Here is a 15,212-nt window from a genome sequence, read left to right on the forward strand (position 1 = left end):
CAGGTATGATATAAGCTCATTAAACTCAGTGCATCTGCATGTAACATTTCAATCATATGTCAGACAGCTTCCATATTTTAATGTTCGTTAAGTAACTCCTCTGAAATTCTTAGGGCCCAGAACCAATATAATAATACTTTTAACAACAATGGCTTCACAACATCAAGCTGCAAAAAAAAGCCCAATGAATCTTTTGCCTATGCTGACACACTGCATCAGGGAACATTATTTCTGAAGTCTTTCCTCCTAAAACGCCTGGTGAATATAATTTTATTAAGGGAAATTTATTAAGCGACACTTGTGGATGATTTGGTTTGCTTGATTATCTGTCTCTCGCCAGCTATGAGGTGATTGCTCTTGTAAAGTGGATTTTTCTGGGCATACACATCCGCATTCTGTACCAGGCTCGGTGTGTGGCCTTGGGTAGAAGCCATATCCCATTGTAATTGCCAACATTTTGGATGATGTAAATGCCCTGGGAATGAGACATTTTTGAAGCCTGCTGTTGTCTCCTCTTGTAAAATACACAGATACATTCTTAGAGAACATTCACCCACTTAACGTCTTCTTTCTTTCCCATCTTAGCTGTCCAGTACTTCATCCCCAGCTTTGGTGGGAAGTCGTACCTTGCATTCACGGTTCTAAAGGCCTATCACACAGTGCGCATTGCCATGGAGTTCAGGGCCATGGAACCTAGCGGGCTGCTGCTCTACAATGGGCAGAACCGTGGCAAGGACTTTATCTCTCTGGCACTGATCGGTGGATTTGTGGAACTCAGGTAGGGGAAAATACCACCATTACCTCCAGAGTGGCATCTCTCTAGATTTAGGTAGATACTTGATCATTGACGGGTCAGCATAAGCGGCAAAGGTGTCATGGGTACAGTAATTGGGTAGCTTCATGTATCCTGCCTGGATAGGATTAATAGGAGAAGTTATCAATGTGGGCTACAATTAAGACATGTTATTTTAATCTTAACCCTAGTTATTGTAACCAGGGGGCTGATGCACAAAAGTCCCTGAAAACAATTGCTTACTATTTCCACCTCGGTAAAAGTTACTGAGGTGGAAATAGCCAGCGAATCCCAATAGAAATTGTATGCAAATGAGCTGCTTGCAAGAACAGCAAGCAGCTCAGTAGGGGAAAAAAAATCACCCGCTAAGCTATAGCAGGATAGTCAATTGGTTGCTCTGTGCATGCTCAGAACAGCATGTGCTACACACGGCTTGCATACATGCATATAAGTTGCATATATGAAAGCTATGTGTATCTCCTAAAGGAATGGTATGCCCCACTGTCCGCAGTCCCGCAGGAGAAGGAAGAGCAGGACGGGCAAAAAAAGTTTCCTTCCAGAGGTAGTAAGGGGCTGCTGCCACTGCTGCAGATGTGTGCTGAGGCTGTAGCAGGATGGAGAGGAACAGGGGCAGCGCAGGGAGGGAGGGGGGGGGGCGATGCTGTTGCCTTGGGGAAGGGCAGGGGAGCAGCAAGAACAAGAAGAGAAGGAACCAAAGCAGTGTGCAGGGCATCAGCGGGGACGGGCTGGGGGAGGCTTCTGATCCCCCCTGGCTTTCTCTACGTGGGCAGTGGCTGCCTACTGGACCCTGAGTGGGGAGAATTGTGCTCTGTAAAAAAAAAAAAAAAAAAGTAATCCCAGGCCTATCGCAACTCTAGAGAGAATCCAATTGCTGGGAAAGACTTGCACACAGAGGTGGTCCGATCTGCTGAGCAACTCATATTTCACCCAGTGGTGTAGCCAAGGGTGGGCCCAGGCCCATCCATTTTGGGCTCAGGCCCACCCAGTAGCAGCATACCTATGATGTGTCTGGCAGGGATTCCCAAGCTCCACCAGCTGAAAACTCCCAGCAACTGTCCCTCCTGCATACTTGTAAATTGCAGATCTTCACCTGCAGCAAGCAGCGACTGATATACACTGCTCGCACCGGCCCCACAGCCTTCCCTCAGACATATTCCCACCTGTGCGGAAACAGGAAGTTGCATCAGTGGGAAGGTTGTGGGGCCAACATACACAGTGTGTATTAGTTGCTGCTTGCTGCCGGTGAAAATCTGCTATTTAAAAGGTATGCGGGAGAGGGGGGATGTTTGAGAGACCATATGGCATGTAGGTGAGAGAAGAAGAGACCAAATCACCTGTGGGACAGGGTGGGGTTCTTCTGCCCACCCATTTTGGGAACAGGCCCACACAAAATTGGGTGTCTGGCTACGCCCCTGATTTCACCATGACTTCAAACTGTAACTGTCGCGGCTGACAGCTCCACAGCAGACTGTTCCGCTGACAAGCTATTGTCATGCTACAGCTGCTCCAGAGCTCCCATAAAATTTCTCTTGGTAAAGGTAGGCGGGCCTTTCTGTACATCACTCATAAACAGCTATCCATCCCTCAGAATGCACATTTATATACTGATCAGCTCGTTTAAATAAATTATATTATTCCCGTTGTCTGCTGCCGCGAATGTTAAAAAGCACACAGAGCCTCTTTGTGCATCTCCCGCTGAATACCTTGCTGACTGAACCGACTGGAACCAGCCAAAAATGCACGATGCTGGCCCAATAGGTTTTGTACATTGGGCCCTAGGTCTCATTGCATAAAATGGGTCGTGCTAAAATAGCACAAGTATAAAACCCTCCCTTGGTGTGAAGAGTTTCAGTCTCTGATAACCAGAGCTGATATTGTGATGTCATAATGCCTCATTCCACCAATTCCTAAGAGCCAGCCTCATCAGTGATGTCATAATGACTTGATTATCCTACACTTGGCTCATTTTTATTACATATAGCAGTGATTTTGAATTTTAGAGACATTTCTTGTTTCTTTAATTAAGAGGGGGACATTATCCATGTGGGCTACCCAGGGCTGGTGTTAGGGGGGGTCCAAACAGGGCAGTTGCCCTGTGACCCCCCATACCACAGGGGGCCCCCAAGTAGTGTTATCATATGGCTCCAGAAAAAGGAGGACAGACTGAGCCAGTCTGGTTTTTACTTCCATTGCTTTCAATGAAAGCAAAACCCGGACTGGATCAATGTGTCCTCCTTTTTCCGGAGCCATATGGTAACCCTACAAGCCTGCATGAAGCTGAAGGAGATGCATCCTGCTGGTAGGCTTTGATACTCCCTCCCAAGTCTTTGCTCTGGGCCCCAGCATGATTAACACTAGACCTATTGCTACTATTAAGATGTGTTATTTTACTCTTAACCCCAGTTATTAGTAACTAGTTCTTCTTGTTAAAATAGGACCTATGCTAAAATAGCAGGAGTTAGTAGTAGTATAACCTATCTTTCCATTATGTAGCTTCCCACTATTCCAGAACATGTAGGATAGTTGTGTCCATCAACCAGAAGGTGGAGATAGAGAACTGAAAACTGAACTGAGACCTATCTCTTTTGGCATCCACTCCAGCTCCTCAGTATTTTCTATCTCCAGCAGGTGAATGGACACACTTTTCAGCCTCTGGTTTTAAGTGATTTGCTCCTGTTCCTGTTGATCAACTGGTCTCCAGTTGAGCTTTGTGGATGACTTGAGTCTGCAGAGTAATAACTGGAAGTCTTCAGATCCCTGTTTTTGGTGCCCTGCAAATTTACTTCTTCTCTCTCTTCACCGCTCCCCTGTTTCCTGTGGAGCTCTCCTTTTCCAGCATAACAACTTAAAAAAAAAAAAGAGGAGAAGGATGGAGAGTGTGGCACAGTCCTGATTCTTTCTCAGCTGGGGCATGACTTGTGGAAAAAGTGAGTTTGGGGGGAGCAGCTGGCAATGGTAAGTCCAACTAAAGTTTGACTCAAAACCACTTGGAGGACTGCAAGTTCTATTTGGTGCAGGGGAGGGATACTGACTCACTACTGGGGACAGCATTGTGCTACGTTTGTGCCAGCTGAGGTGAATGGCAACTCCTGCAGTGGCAGTTAAGTGGTTTTCCTGCTGTGAAATCCTCTGGCGGGCGTTGAGGGATATTTCAGTGCATGTAAGCTAGGAATCCCATGGGACGTGGGGGAAGTGGTCGGCAGCAGCACGCCTTTGAATTTGGCACAACATCCAATATGTTAGGGACTTTGGGCTCTCCAGCAGGACCAGTGTGCAGTTTTATGCAGGAGAGCACAAGAACAGGCACCATTTTGTCAGGACTGACTGGCAGTGAGGAACAGCCTGTATATGATCGTGCTCGGAGCACAGCCACCATTTTACCACCTCAGGGTCTGACAGAGCATTCAGCTACGTTGGGATCTTTGTTTACTCCTGAATTTATATTGCTCTTACACCAGGCCTATTTACTGAAGTAGGAACAGTCAGAGTTGCTGCAAGGTGCTTCAGTTTCTAGCCCCACTGCCCTTCGGCTCCTACGAGATCTCGTTTAGCCTCATCTGTGCACTCCTGGAGCTTTATTTCTGCTTCTCCCTCCCTATCTGATGTGGCCTTGGTCTATTCAGAGGAGCCATCAATGAAGGAGCTATTAGAGGAGGGAGAGGACCCTCCTTAGAAGGGGGGTGACCTGAAAGTACTGAGGTTTCATTAAGAAGAGCTCAGTACTCTTATTCCTGAGGCATTGGCAGTGCTTTCCATTGAGGAACCTTCAGCTTCAGCATCAGGAGTTCCATCTTTATTAATCATGAAGGGGCATAGAGGTCCTTCTAAGGCCTTCCTGATGCACCCAGACATTCAGGACCTGATTACAGCAGAATGGGTATCACCGGACACGAGTCTGAGACTGGGACGAGCCATGGCTAGCCTCTACCCTTTGGTTCCAAAAGAGAAATTGCAGCTCCCCAGGGTGGACTCCCTTGTTACAGTGGTGACTAAGAAGACCACCTTGCTGTTGGAAGGGGGCATTGCCTTAAATGACCTACAGGATAGGAAGCTAGAAGGCTCAGTGAAACCACTCCTTGAAGTGGCCTCTTTGAATCCTTCAAGTGACAATGTGTGGCTCATTTGTGGCTAGAGCATGCCTGAACTGGCATCAGCAGTCTGCAACAGAAGACGGGCATCAAAACCCCCAACTGGAAGCGAGGTTGACTTACTTGGTGGATGATACTTATGAAATGCTACGAGTTACGGCCCGCAGTATGTCTTTGGCTGTTACAGCATGTTGGCAACTCTGGCTGTGGCATTGGGCAGCAGATGCAGCATCAAAGTCATGTCTAGGTAAACTGCCCTTTCGGGGCAAGTGGCTATTCGGAGAAGATCTCAGTAACTTAGTGAAGGAACTGGGGGAAACTAATCCACAGCGGTTGGTGGAGAATAAGCCGAAAGCCTCTGGTCATTTGTCTTCAGTGGACTCTTGATCTCAATTTTGAGACAGCAGACGGTAACCGGCTTGGTTGTCAGCAGTATGGTCAGATGTCCCGCTTTCAGGCACGCCAATCTTCCTTTCATGCAGAGCAGAAGTCCTCTTCTCAGTCAGCTAGAGTGCCCAATACATCCCAAGCTTCACAATGATGCAAAGCTCGTCCATTCTTCTCCTCTGGTGGGAGGATATCTTCAGGAGTTTTGGAAAGTGTTGGCCAAAATCATGTCAGACCAGTGGGTTCTGGATATTCTTACAGAAGGTTACAAGTTGGAGTTCTCCTGCCTGGTAGCTCCTTTCTTCTTGAAGTCTCTTTCTCGAAAGGGACCCAAGGCGGTCAAGGTTCAGGCCACTGTTTCGCCATGCTGAACAGGGACAAGGCAAATACTCTGTCTACTTTGTCCCAAAGAAGGAAGGCACCTTTTGTCCGTTCTTAGATGTCAAAGGCCTAAACTGCTGCCTCCAAGTGTTCTGCTTTCACATGGAAGTACTAAGAACAGTCATAGCCTTGGTTCAAGTGGGAGAATTTCTCACTGCCTTCGATCTCACAGAGGCATACTTGCATATAACCATATGGCTGCTGCATCACAGGTTACTACATTTTGTGGTGCTGGCCATCACTTCCAGTTCAGGGCTTTGCCCTTTGGTCTCACCATGGCACCAAGAACATTTACCAAGGTTATTTTGGTAATGGCGGCCTTCCTTCAGCACCAGGGAATCAAAGTTCATCCATATCTCGATGACTGTCTCATTCATGCATCATCCTATTTGGACAGTGTGGCGGCGATGGACAAAGTTGTCCGTCTTCTATAGTTGTTGGTTTGGGTGATCAATTTCAAGAAGAGCAGACTAACTCCATCGAAGATGCTGGAGTATCTGGGCATTCTGTTCGAAACAGCAAGGGAGAGGATCTTCCTCATGGAACACAGGAGGTCGAAGTGGATTCAACAGATTCGTCCTGCTCAATCAAGGCTATGTCCAGGCTCTGGGGTCAATGACAGGGGCAGTGGAAGTGATGCCTTGGGCAAGGGCTCATATGCGGCCATGACAGGAGTCTCTTCTCAGCCACTGTTCTCCGGTGTCACAGAAGTATAACATACTTTCTTGAATGCTGGTTGCCAGACGGAGTATGCAGTGGTGGTGGTCACCCAGGAAGTTGACTCTCGGAGCTGTTTTTCTGATAACACAATGAGAGGTGGTGACAATGGATGCTAGCAAGTCAGGTTGAGGAGCTCATTACAAGTTTCATCTGGCACAAGGCACTTGGATGGAACAGAAGTCTCAGTGGTTGATAAATTGCTTGGAGCTCAGGATAGTGCAGCATGCCTTACTTGGCTTAGCTCCCTTTTCGCCCCAGACTGAGTTTTCTCTGAAAATGCAATGGCAGTGGCTTATATCAACAAGCAAAGTGGGACCTGCAGCTTGGCAGTGGAGAACAGCCTCCCTCATGAATTGGGTAGAGAAAAATCTTCTCTGCTTGTCGGCAGCTCACATCGCTGGGTCTTTGAATGTGGAAGTGAACCTTTTTCAGCAGGCACTCCTTGGATCTGGGAGAATGAGAACTATCCAACCAGGGTTTTCAGCTGATAATGGACCGATGGGCTTCTCCGCTTTTGGACTTGATGTTGATGAAAAGGAATGTCAAAGTTCCCAAGTTCTTCAGCTTTTGGAAAGAACAGGGCTCAATAGGGATCAATGACCTACTGCAGCCCTAGCTGGAGACTCATCTACTGTATGTCTTCCCTCCTTGGCCCATGGTAAGTCACATGTTGAAAAGGATCGCATGACACTGGAGTTGAATAATTCCCGTAGTCCCAGATTGGCCACTGAGGCTGTGGTATGCGATGTGATTCAACTGCTGGATGGGGATCCTTTCCATCTTCTGCAGGTACACAGCCTACAGAAGGAAGGACCAGTGCTCATGGAGGATCCATGCCCCTTTGGTCTTGGCTTGGCCTTTGAAAGGGCTCGATTGAGACGAAAAGGTTATTCTGATTCGATCATTGCTATCTTGCTTCAGGCTCGGAAAAGCTCTACATCCATAGTGTAAGTGAAGGATGGAGGCCATATGAGGGCTGGTGTTCTGAGCACAGACTTTCTGTCTTCTGCTCAGATCACACGCATCCTAGCATTTCTCTAGGCAGGTCCAGAAAGGATTGGCATTGTATTCTCTAAATGTTCAGGTTCTGGATTTGGCCTGTTTCAGGGGATGACTATAGAAGACATCTCTTGCGGTTCACCAAGATATTGTTTGATTATTGTAGGGATCGGGCTGCTTACGGCCTCTCTTTCATACATTATGTCCAGAGCAGAACCTTAATTTAGTCCTTCAGGCTCTTAAGAAGCCTCCTTTTAAACCACTCCAGAAGGCCTCCTTGAAAGACCTTATGCTAAAGACAGTGTTCTTGGTGGCGGTTGCGTTGGCATGTAGGGTTTCGTAGCTTCAGGCTCTCTCTTGTTGGGAGGGTGGGGGTCTCCCTTTTGCAAGGTTCCATCCTTTCTTCCAAAAGTGGAGCTTCCGTCCTTTGGCAGAGAGGATAAAGAGGCTCAGTATTCTTCCCTGAAGCTTCTTGATGTGGGTGGAGTCCTCATTAGATTTCTGGAAGTCGTGAATGAGTTTCGCAAATCGGACAGACTGCTTGTGCTTTTTGGTAAGCAGAAGCTTGGCCTCACGGCTTCCAAGCACACAATTGCTAGATGGCTGAAGGAGTCTATCGTGCAACCTTATTTGCTTGTGGAGAAGTAGGCTTCTGAAGTCTTGCAGGCTCATTCTACAAGGCGGCATACAATGACATCCTGGGGGTGGGGTTAGACTACTTTACTGTCTCTGGCTAATATTTGCAAGACAGTGACGTGGTCAATGCTGCATACCTTTGCCAGGCACTACAGAGTGGACGTTGTGGCACGCTCCAAAGACAGTTGTGGGGCTTTGGTCCTCAGGGCAGCGGTGCCGCCAAGATCCTACCCACTCTAGGGATTGCTTTTGAACATCCCACAGATTCTGGAATCATGGGAAGCTACGTAATAGAAGGAGAAATTTGGTCTTACCTGATAATTTTCTTTCCGTTAGTCCTTCCCACTATTCCAGAGGCCCACCTGAGGTTTCTGAGTTGTTTAGTCAGTGCGAAGTAATGGATCAAATAGTGACTGTCACCTTGCATAGTGCTTCCTGCATGTTCTCTACAAGTTGTCCAGAGATGAGAGAGGTCCATACATGTTTGCTCGTCTGGTTAGTGCTAGGTTAGCGAGTTTTTTTTTTTTTTTAAGAATGTGGCATTTATGCTGAGTTTTTCCTTACTGCTTGTCTAAGTAATACTAAGGAGCTGGACTGGATGTCAAGAAAGATATGTCTCAGCTCAGTTCAACTTTTCAGTTCTCTATCTCCACCTGCTGGTTGATGGACACAACTGTCTCACAGATTCTGGAATAGTGGAAAGGACTAATGAAAAGAAAATAATCAGTTAAGACCTAATTTCTCCCAACGGTGATAAAATAACCCATCTTAATAGTATCCCACATTGATAACTACACCCCTAAGTCTGCACCCCATATCTGACAGAACTGATGGATACAATCTCTTAGCCACTCAAAGAAACTTAGTAGTGAAATGAAGTCTGAATGTTTCCTCTGGTTTCAGGTTTAACACAGGTTCTGGCACAGGCATCATCACCAGCAAAGTCCGCATCCAGCCTGGCAAGTGGCACCAGCTAGTGGTGAGCAGGAACCGCCGCAGTGGCATGCTCTCAGTGGATGGGGAGCCTCACATTAATGGAGAGAGCCCACCTGGCACTGATGGACTGAACCTTGACTCTGACCTCTTCCTGGGAGGGGCACCGGAGGACCAAATCCCCCTGTAAGTAGTATGATGTGGACTGCTTACTTAGAGATGAGTAATTTAGGGCTACTGATTTTAGACTTTAAGTTTCTAGGTGCTTTGGGAGAGTACTAAAAATCCATATTTCGATGGTTCTTTATCACAAAATTCAATTTTAGAAGTGTTTATAGGAGAATTCTATGTTTCACTTTTATTAATAACATTTGAAATGTATTTACCCTTTCTCAATCTCTCTCATCTCCGGCAAACTTTCTTGAGTCCCCTTATCATCCACAATAATCGAACATGTTATCTTGTCTCTCAGTTCTCCTTCTGGGGCCTACGCAACTAAATCATATATCACAAATAACAAATCCAAATGAAATGCTTTTCTGTGCACATCCCCTATTCTAAACAGGACTGTCCTTATAAGGCAGGATATGGTAGGCTTTTCTTTCCTTGTCCACTCTCCATAGACTGTATGGGCCCCCCCTCTTGCCTCTGAAGGGGGAACTAAACAACTTCAGAAGAGATGGAAAGAAAGCCCTTCTGGCAAAGGAAACACACTCCAGAGTTTAGTTTTTCTCTTTTATAATACTGCTAAAATTTATTAGAGTAAATAAATGATTACAATACAAATTCTTTTATCCCAGTATTACAGAAAATTGAATTCTTATTTATATCAGTATAAGGAAAATAAAATCTCTCTCTGGTGTTTCTGTGTATTTCCCTGGAAGCTTAACAAAGTCTGACTGCCACAAGATGTGCTTCTCAGATTACTGAAGCTTAATTTTGTGCAATCACTTTAATGCCTTATATTTGCTCTCTTACTTATCTAGTATTCTTCAACTCTGACCACATAATTCTGCTTCTTTGTTATTTTTCCCAATTATCCATCATTAGCCCTTTGTAACCTCCCTCCCTCGAATACTTAAAACTCATATTTGTCTTTCACTGAGAGTGTGTCCGTATTAATTCAGAGTCTGAAACAGAGGTTTTAAAGTTTATGACCCATTATTTTAGGCCAAGCAAACCTGTCTTTTAACTTGTTCCTAAGAAGGACAAGAAGACACAAGCTATAGATCATAGATAAGGGAATAAGTTGTATATACAAAGCTGGCTGATCTGCAAAACCAAACAGCACTATACTAAACAACACACACTTTGGTTTTGACTTCTCAGTGCCAGCCAGTTAGGCCTCTCACCTTGCTGGCTGCCACTCCTTCTGTCCTAGAAAAAAATAGAAGCATGCAACTCCTTGGCTGCTGCCTTCTGAGGCCTGCACAGCAGAAAATGGTATGACCATTACCACTTCCACCTCCTTTTCCTATCGAGGCTGGCATGGCAGAAGTTAGCATCACTTCTGTCTATGATCCCTCAATCTGTTGCAGCAAGAAAAGCAAGGGAGGTGGTGGAGAGGAAAACGGTAACGGAATTCAAACATGCGTGGGATAAACATAAAGGAATCCTGTTCCGAGGGAATGGATCCTCAGAAGCTTAGCCGAGATTGGGTGGCAGAGCCGGGGCTGGTGGTTGGGAGGCGGGGATAGTGCTGGGCAGACTTATACGGTCTGTGCCCTGAAAATGACAGATACAAATCAAGGTATGGTATACACAAAAAGTAGCACATATGAGTTTATCTTGTTGGGCAGACTGGATGGACCGTGCAGGTCTCTTTCTACCGTCATCTAATATGTTACTATGTTAAGTCCTGCTGTGATGTCCCACACCAATGATGTCATCATGATGGCAGCAGTCAAATGATGCTATCAGATCACAGAAGGAAGAAGGATTGTCAAAGTTTTTTTGGATACACCCAGAAAACCCAGATTCCCCACTGGGGTGTTTTATTGGGATTTTCTAGCTGTAACTGAAAACCAGATGCCCTAAATGTATTAAATTAAACTGGCAATGTCAATAAAACATAAAATCAGTGTAGTTGAAATTATATTCTTGGGATAAGAGTGTCTGGCATGCAGTGCCAGTGGCCATTAATGTGGGAAGCCGTGTGTAAAAAATTCAGTCAAAGGCATTCAGCAGAGCAGGCACAAGAACGTAGGTAGCGGATTCTAGAGGTCAGCCAAGGCTGGGGTTTGGTATGTCTTACAGAACGGGGAATGGGAAGAGCAAGAGTATCCAGAGCAGAGGAGAGAATAGTATTATAGGAAGAGACAGCCTGATTGACAGACTTGAACATAGTGGTAGAGAAGAGATTTGAAACACTGGAGGACAGAGTTGAAGGGTCAATAGCCTGAAGATTCCTAAATGTATTGGTTAAGATTGGACGGGACTGGGGAGGAGGGTGTTTAAGGGTGAAAGTTATCAGATGATGGTCAGAGAGGGGAAGAGTTGAGGCACAGAAACTGGAGAGTGAGCAGTTTCAAGGCAGAAATAGATGATGTGTGTGTACTAACCTTGATGAAGTCGTGCTCAGGAAACATCAACATGTTTTAATCTGAAAGCCGTGCTGACCTGGCTTACTATTGTCTGCCACTGCTTTAACCAGTCTTACTAATATGCTTGTACTGCCGAAAAAACCTACCACTACTCGAAGCTGGAATATGTTTAGAAGTTTAGTGGCACTCTTTACAGTTTCATTCTTTTCCTCCATAGCGTGGCAGAACGCACTTCCGTGACCTCTGGCCTGAAGGGCTGCATCCGGCTTCTGGATGTCAACAACCAGGTGTACGACCTGCAGGAGAAAGGGGAAGATATATTGTATGGCAGTGGGGTGGGTGAGTGTGGCAACAATCCCTGCCACCCTCACCCCTGCCACAATGGCGGTGTATGTCACATCAAGGAGGCAGAGATGTTCCACTGTGAGTGCCTGAATGGGTTCACAGGTGAGATCCATGTCCACACAATGTGATGTGGGGGAGGGGAGAAGAACCATGACAATGCAGTTCTCCATGGGGGGGAGGGGGGGTGAGAACCACAGCCATCTGAAGCTCTTTGGAGGGCAGGTGATGCTTCATTGTAGGGACTGTATTCTGCTTACTGTAGCAGCAGAAAGTTACTGCTGCTAGCTTAGGCTCCAATGATCAGAAGCCCTGCGCTGTTTCAAACAGCACTCTAAAATTAGTGCTGAAACAGTATGGGCCAATAATGCCCTATGATCAAAGTTAATAGCATGCAAAGTCATATTAGCTCTGATCATATGAGTACTTCTGTGGTAGGACTGTGCTTGGGCTTGCACCTAAGGCACATTCCACCACCACCACCCCCACCCCCCGCAGAAATTGTTTGTCATGTTCGGGCTGTCAAAAACAAAAGCCTGGACCTGTCAAACAGCAAAGCGGTCCGGAGGTCCCCCCCAGACAGAGGCCCTGGTCGTCTAGTGCACCCCGCCAGCTGGTGGTCTAGAGACCCCGAACCCCACCCCCCTCGTACCTATACATGGCAGAGAAAGAGTTGCATTCCCTCCTCCTTCCAGCACTGCCTCCAAAATAGCAGTGCCCTCCCCAGTGCATCCTGGGATGCACTGGGCAGGGCTTCACTACCATATAAGGGAGCATTGGGGAGGAATACTACTATCCCTGTTTAGAATGCATTTGCATGCTATTAGCATTCAGAGCCAGTGAGCATGTTGTTACACGCGCTCGCCAGCTCTGTTCCTGGGACGTAGGCAAACACAGGCGCTAGTCTGGTGCTAATGGCCTCTAGAACCTATGTTTGCTTTTGATCACCCGGGTCTCAGAGACTCTGAAGTACTTTATCAGCGGGAAACGTTTTTTTTCTGGCAGACAGTAAACTTTATTTTATTTACACAAATGTGATATACTACCCATTGCACAGTGGTGCTTCTAATTGGTTTACAAATATTGTATTATAAAAAAGAAAGAGAGGGAAATGAAAATACGTATACATTGTCCTGTGCAGACTGCAGCCCCCCAGAAAAAGTCTATGTCTGGGTGGCTGGGAATAGTGAATTTTGAGCGTTTTGTGAGCTGAAGATTATAAGGACATACTGGGATAAAATTCCTGCTTCCTTCTTTCAGGACCCACCTGTGCGGATGAGAAGAATCCCTGTGAACCCAACCCGTGCCATGTCTCTGCCACCTGCCTGGTTCTGCCAGAGGGAGGAGCCAAGTGTGAATGTCCCATGGGAAGGGAAGGAAGACTCTGTGAGAAAGGTAGCTGTGGGGAAACAGAGCCACCACCCCTGCTCTTCCAGAGAGCAGGGGACAAGCAGTGTAATACATTACTTTTACAAAATTGCAAGTAATTAGTAACTGTAATGTATTACTTTTCACAGTAACTTAACTTATTACTTTTATTAAACATTTTATTAAAATAGTAAGTGTACTGAGGACAAGAAACAAATTATTATTATTACTATTATTACATTGAACTTCTAGACCGCTTGTACCACTAGGTTTAAAGCAGTTTAAAAAACAATGAACCGGGACAAAAAACTCGGGAATTACAGTAACAATCATAACATCAGCAAAACTAATCATTAATGTACAAATCTTTTAAAAAAGAGTGATCTTAAGATATTTCCTAAAGAGGATGAAACTATGCAATTTATCTAGCCTTAGTGATAGCTCCTTTCAGACTGTAGGAGCTTGAAAAGCCAACAATTGCTCAAATAGACTAAATCTTTTTATCCCCTTAGGAAAAGGAGGTGAAAAAGGTAGAGAATTATTAGATCTTCTAAGTCCTGTTATAAATCGTAAACTCCACGTGTGATATTAGGTATCTTGGGCAATCCCCATTTAAAATTTTAAACAATACACAAGCGAATTTAAACAAGATCCATGCCTCCACCGGCAACCAGTGAAATTCAACAGAGAATTGAGAAATACGATCATAGAGCCCAATGGGTGGGGATGGGGTGAGTTATATGGGTAAGCTGGCTGGTGGGACTTGGGAGGGGTATACAGGCTGGCCAGTGGGTCCAAGGAGAAGTGAACAGGTTGGGTTAGTGGGGATGGGGTTGGGCTTCAGATTAATTAGGCCAGTCAGCGGCTGGTAGTCTTGAGGTTAGTTGACCTCATGTAGGAGCCACATCAGGGTGAGGAATGAGGAATCCAAGATGTCTTAGTAAAGTATCTCAGGATGGTTCCTCTCAAGCTGAGCCTCTCCTGCAGACAGGTAGGTCATAGTATTGGGAGGGCTGGATCTGAAGATGCTGATGATTGTGCCTTTCTCTGTTTTCTGCCACAGTGACGGAGCAGGACCAGACTCAACCCTTTCTGCCAGAGTTCAATGGATTCTCTTACCTGGAACTGAAGGGGCTCCAGACCTTTGTGCCCGATCTCCAGTAAGTATGTTGGCTCTTATCAAGAAAGAACAGAAGAGCAACATCTGGAGGTGAGGGTGGGTTTTCGTAGGCCGCAGAGCAGTTTTTCAGTCAACTCCTGAGTGGAGTTTTCTTACTGATGCATTTTGACTCCTGTGTCTGCTTCCTTTGTGACAAATTTGTGACAAATTTACTGTACCATCGTGCCACATCGTTTTCTCTTGCTTCTTCCAGCTCTGGGTCATCCCATATATTGCTGTGGAAGGAGAAATGGGTTGGGTTTTTGTTTTATTTATTTTAGCCCAATGTGAATTTTAGTGTGGTAAGCACTGTCCCAGTCATCTCTTCAATCTTATGATACATACGATGCCTACTGTACCTGAGTACAACTCACCTTCCTTATCATCATCTCCAGACCATTCTTGACAAGTGGGTATGTACCCTCCTACCAGCAGATGGGGACACTGAGAACTAGCAAGTGACATCACCTTATTAGGTCCTGTGCAGCACTAAGCCACTCAGTATTTCTCTGTCTCCTCAACAGATGGTAGGTGAGTAGCGCAGCCCTGCTCTTAAAATAAATAAATAAATTGGTGTGCCCTTTTGGCCCAATTAAAAAAAAATGCTTTTGAGAGATTTGCTCTGTCAATAGGCCAAAAAGAAAAAAGGGAAAGGAAAAGGCCACAGAAAAAAGTGTGAGCCAAAAGCAAATAAATAATCCATAAGCCATGAAGAGACTTCTTCTATTGCAAAGTTAAAGACAGTCCTTCCTAGCCATTTTCCCACACTGGCTCTGATTTTACTCCTGGGTTTTTTTTTTCATATTCATTTATTTGGGGGGTAGGGGTAAGACATTTCAGCC

General features: G+C 45.7%; 1 protein-coding gene across 3 annotated transcripts in view; it reads left to right on the plus strand.

Moving 5' to 3' along the window:
* The window catches only part of AGRN (agrin), a 379,875-nt gene that overhangs the window by 335,392 nt on the left and 29,271 nt on the right, over positions 1–15,212 (plus strand). For all 3 annotated transcript variants that reach the window (XM_030186208.1, XM_030186209.1, XM_030186210.1), the window contains 5 exons: positions 586–778; positions 8,929–9,144; positions 11,719–11,948; positions 13,104–13,238; positions 14,275–14,371. In XM_030186208.1, coding sequence (XP_030042068.1) covers positions 586–778; positions 8,929–9,144; positions 11,719–11,948; positions 13,104–13,238; positions 14,275–14,371 — 871 coding nt within the window. The remainder of the gene's footprint in view (positions 1–585; positions 779–8,928; positions 9,145–11,718; positions 11,949–13,103; positions 13,239–14,274; positions 14,372–15,212) is intronic.

This window comes from Microcaecilia unicolor, chromosome 13, assembly GCF_901765095.1.
Source record: "Microcaecilia unicolor chromosome 13, aMicUni1.1, whole genome shotgun sequence".
Taxonomy (NCBI): domain Eukaryota; kingdom Metazoa; phylum Chordata; class Amphibia; order Gymnophiona; family Siphonopidae; genus Microcaecilia; species Microcaecilia unicolor.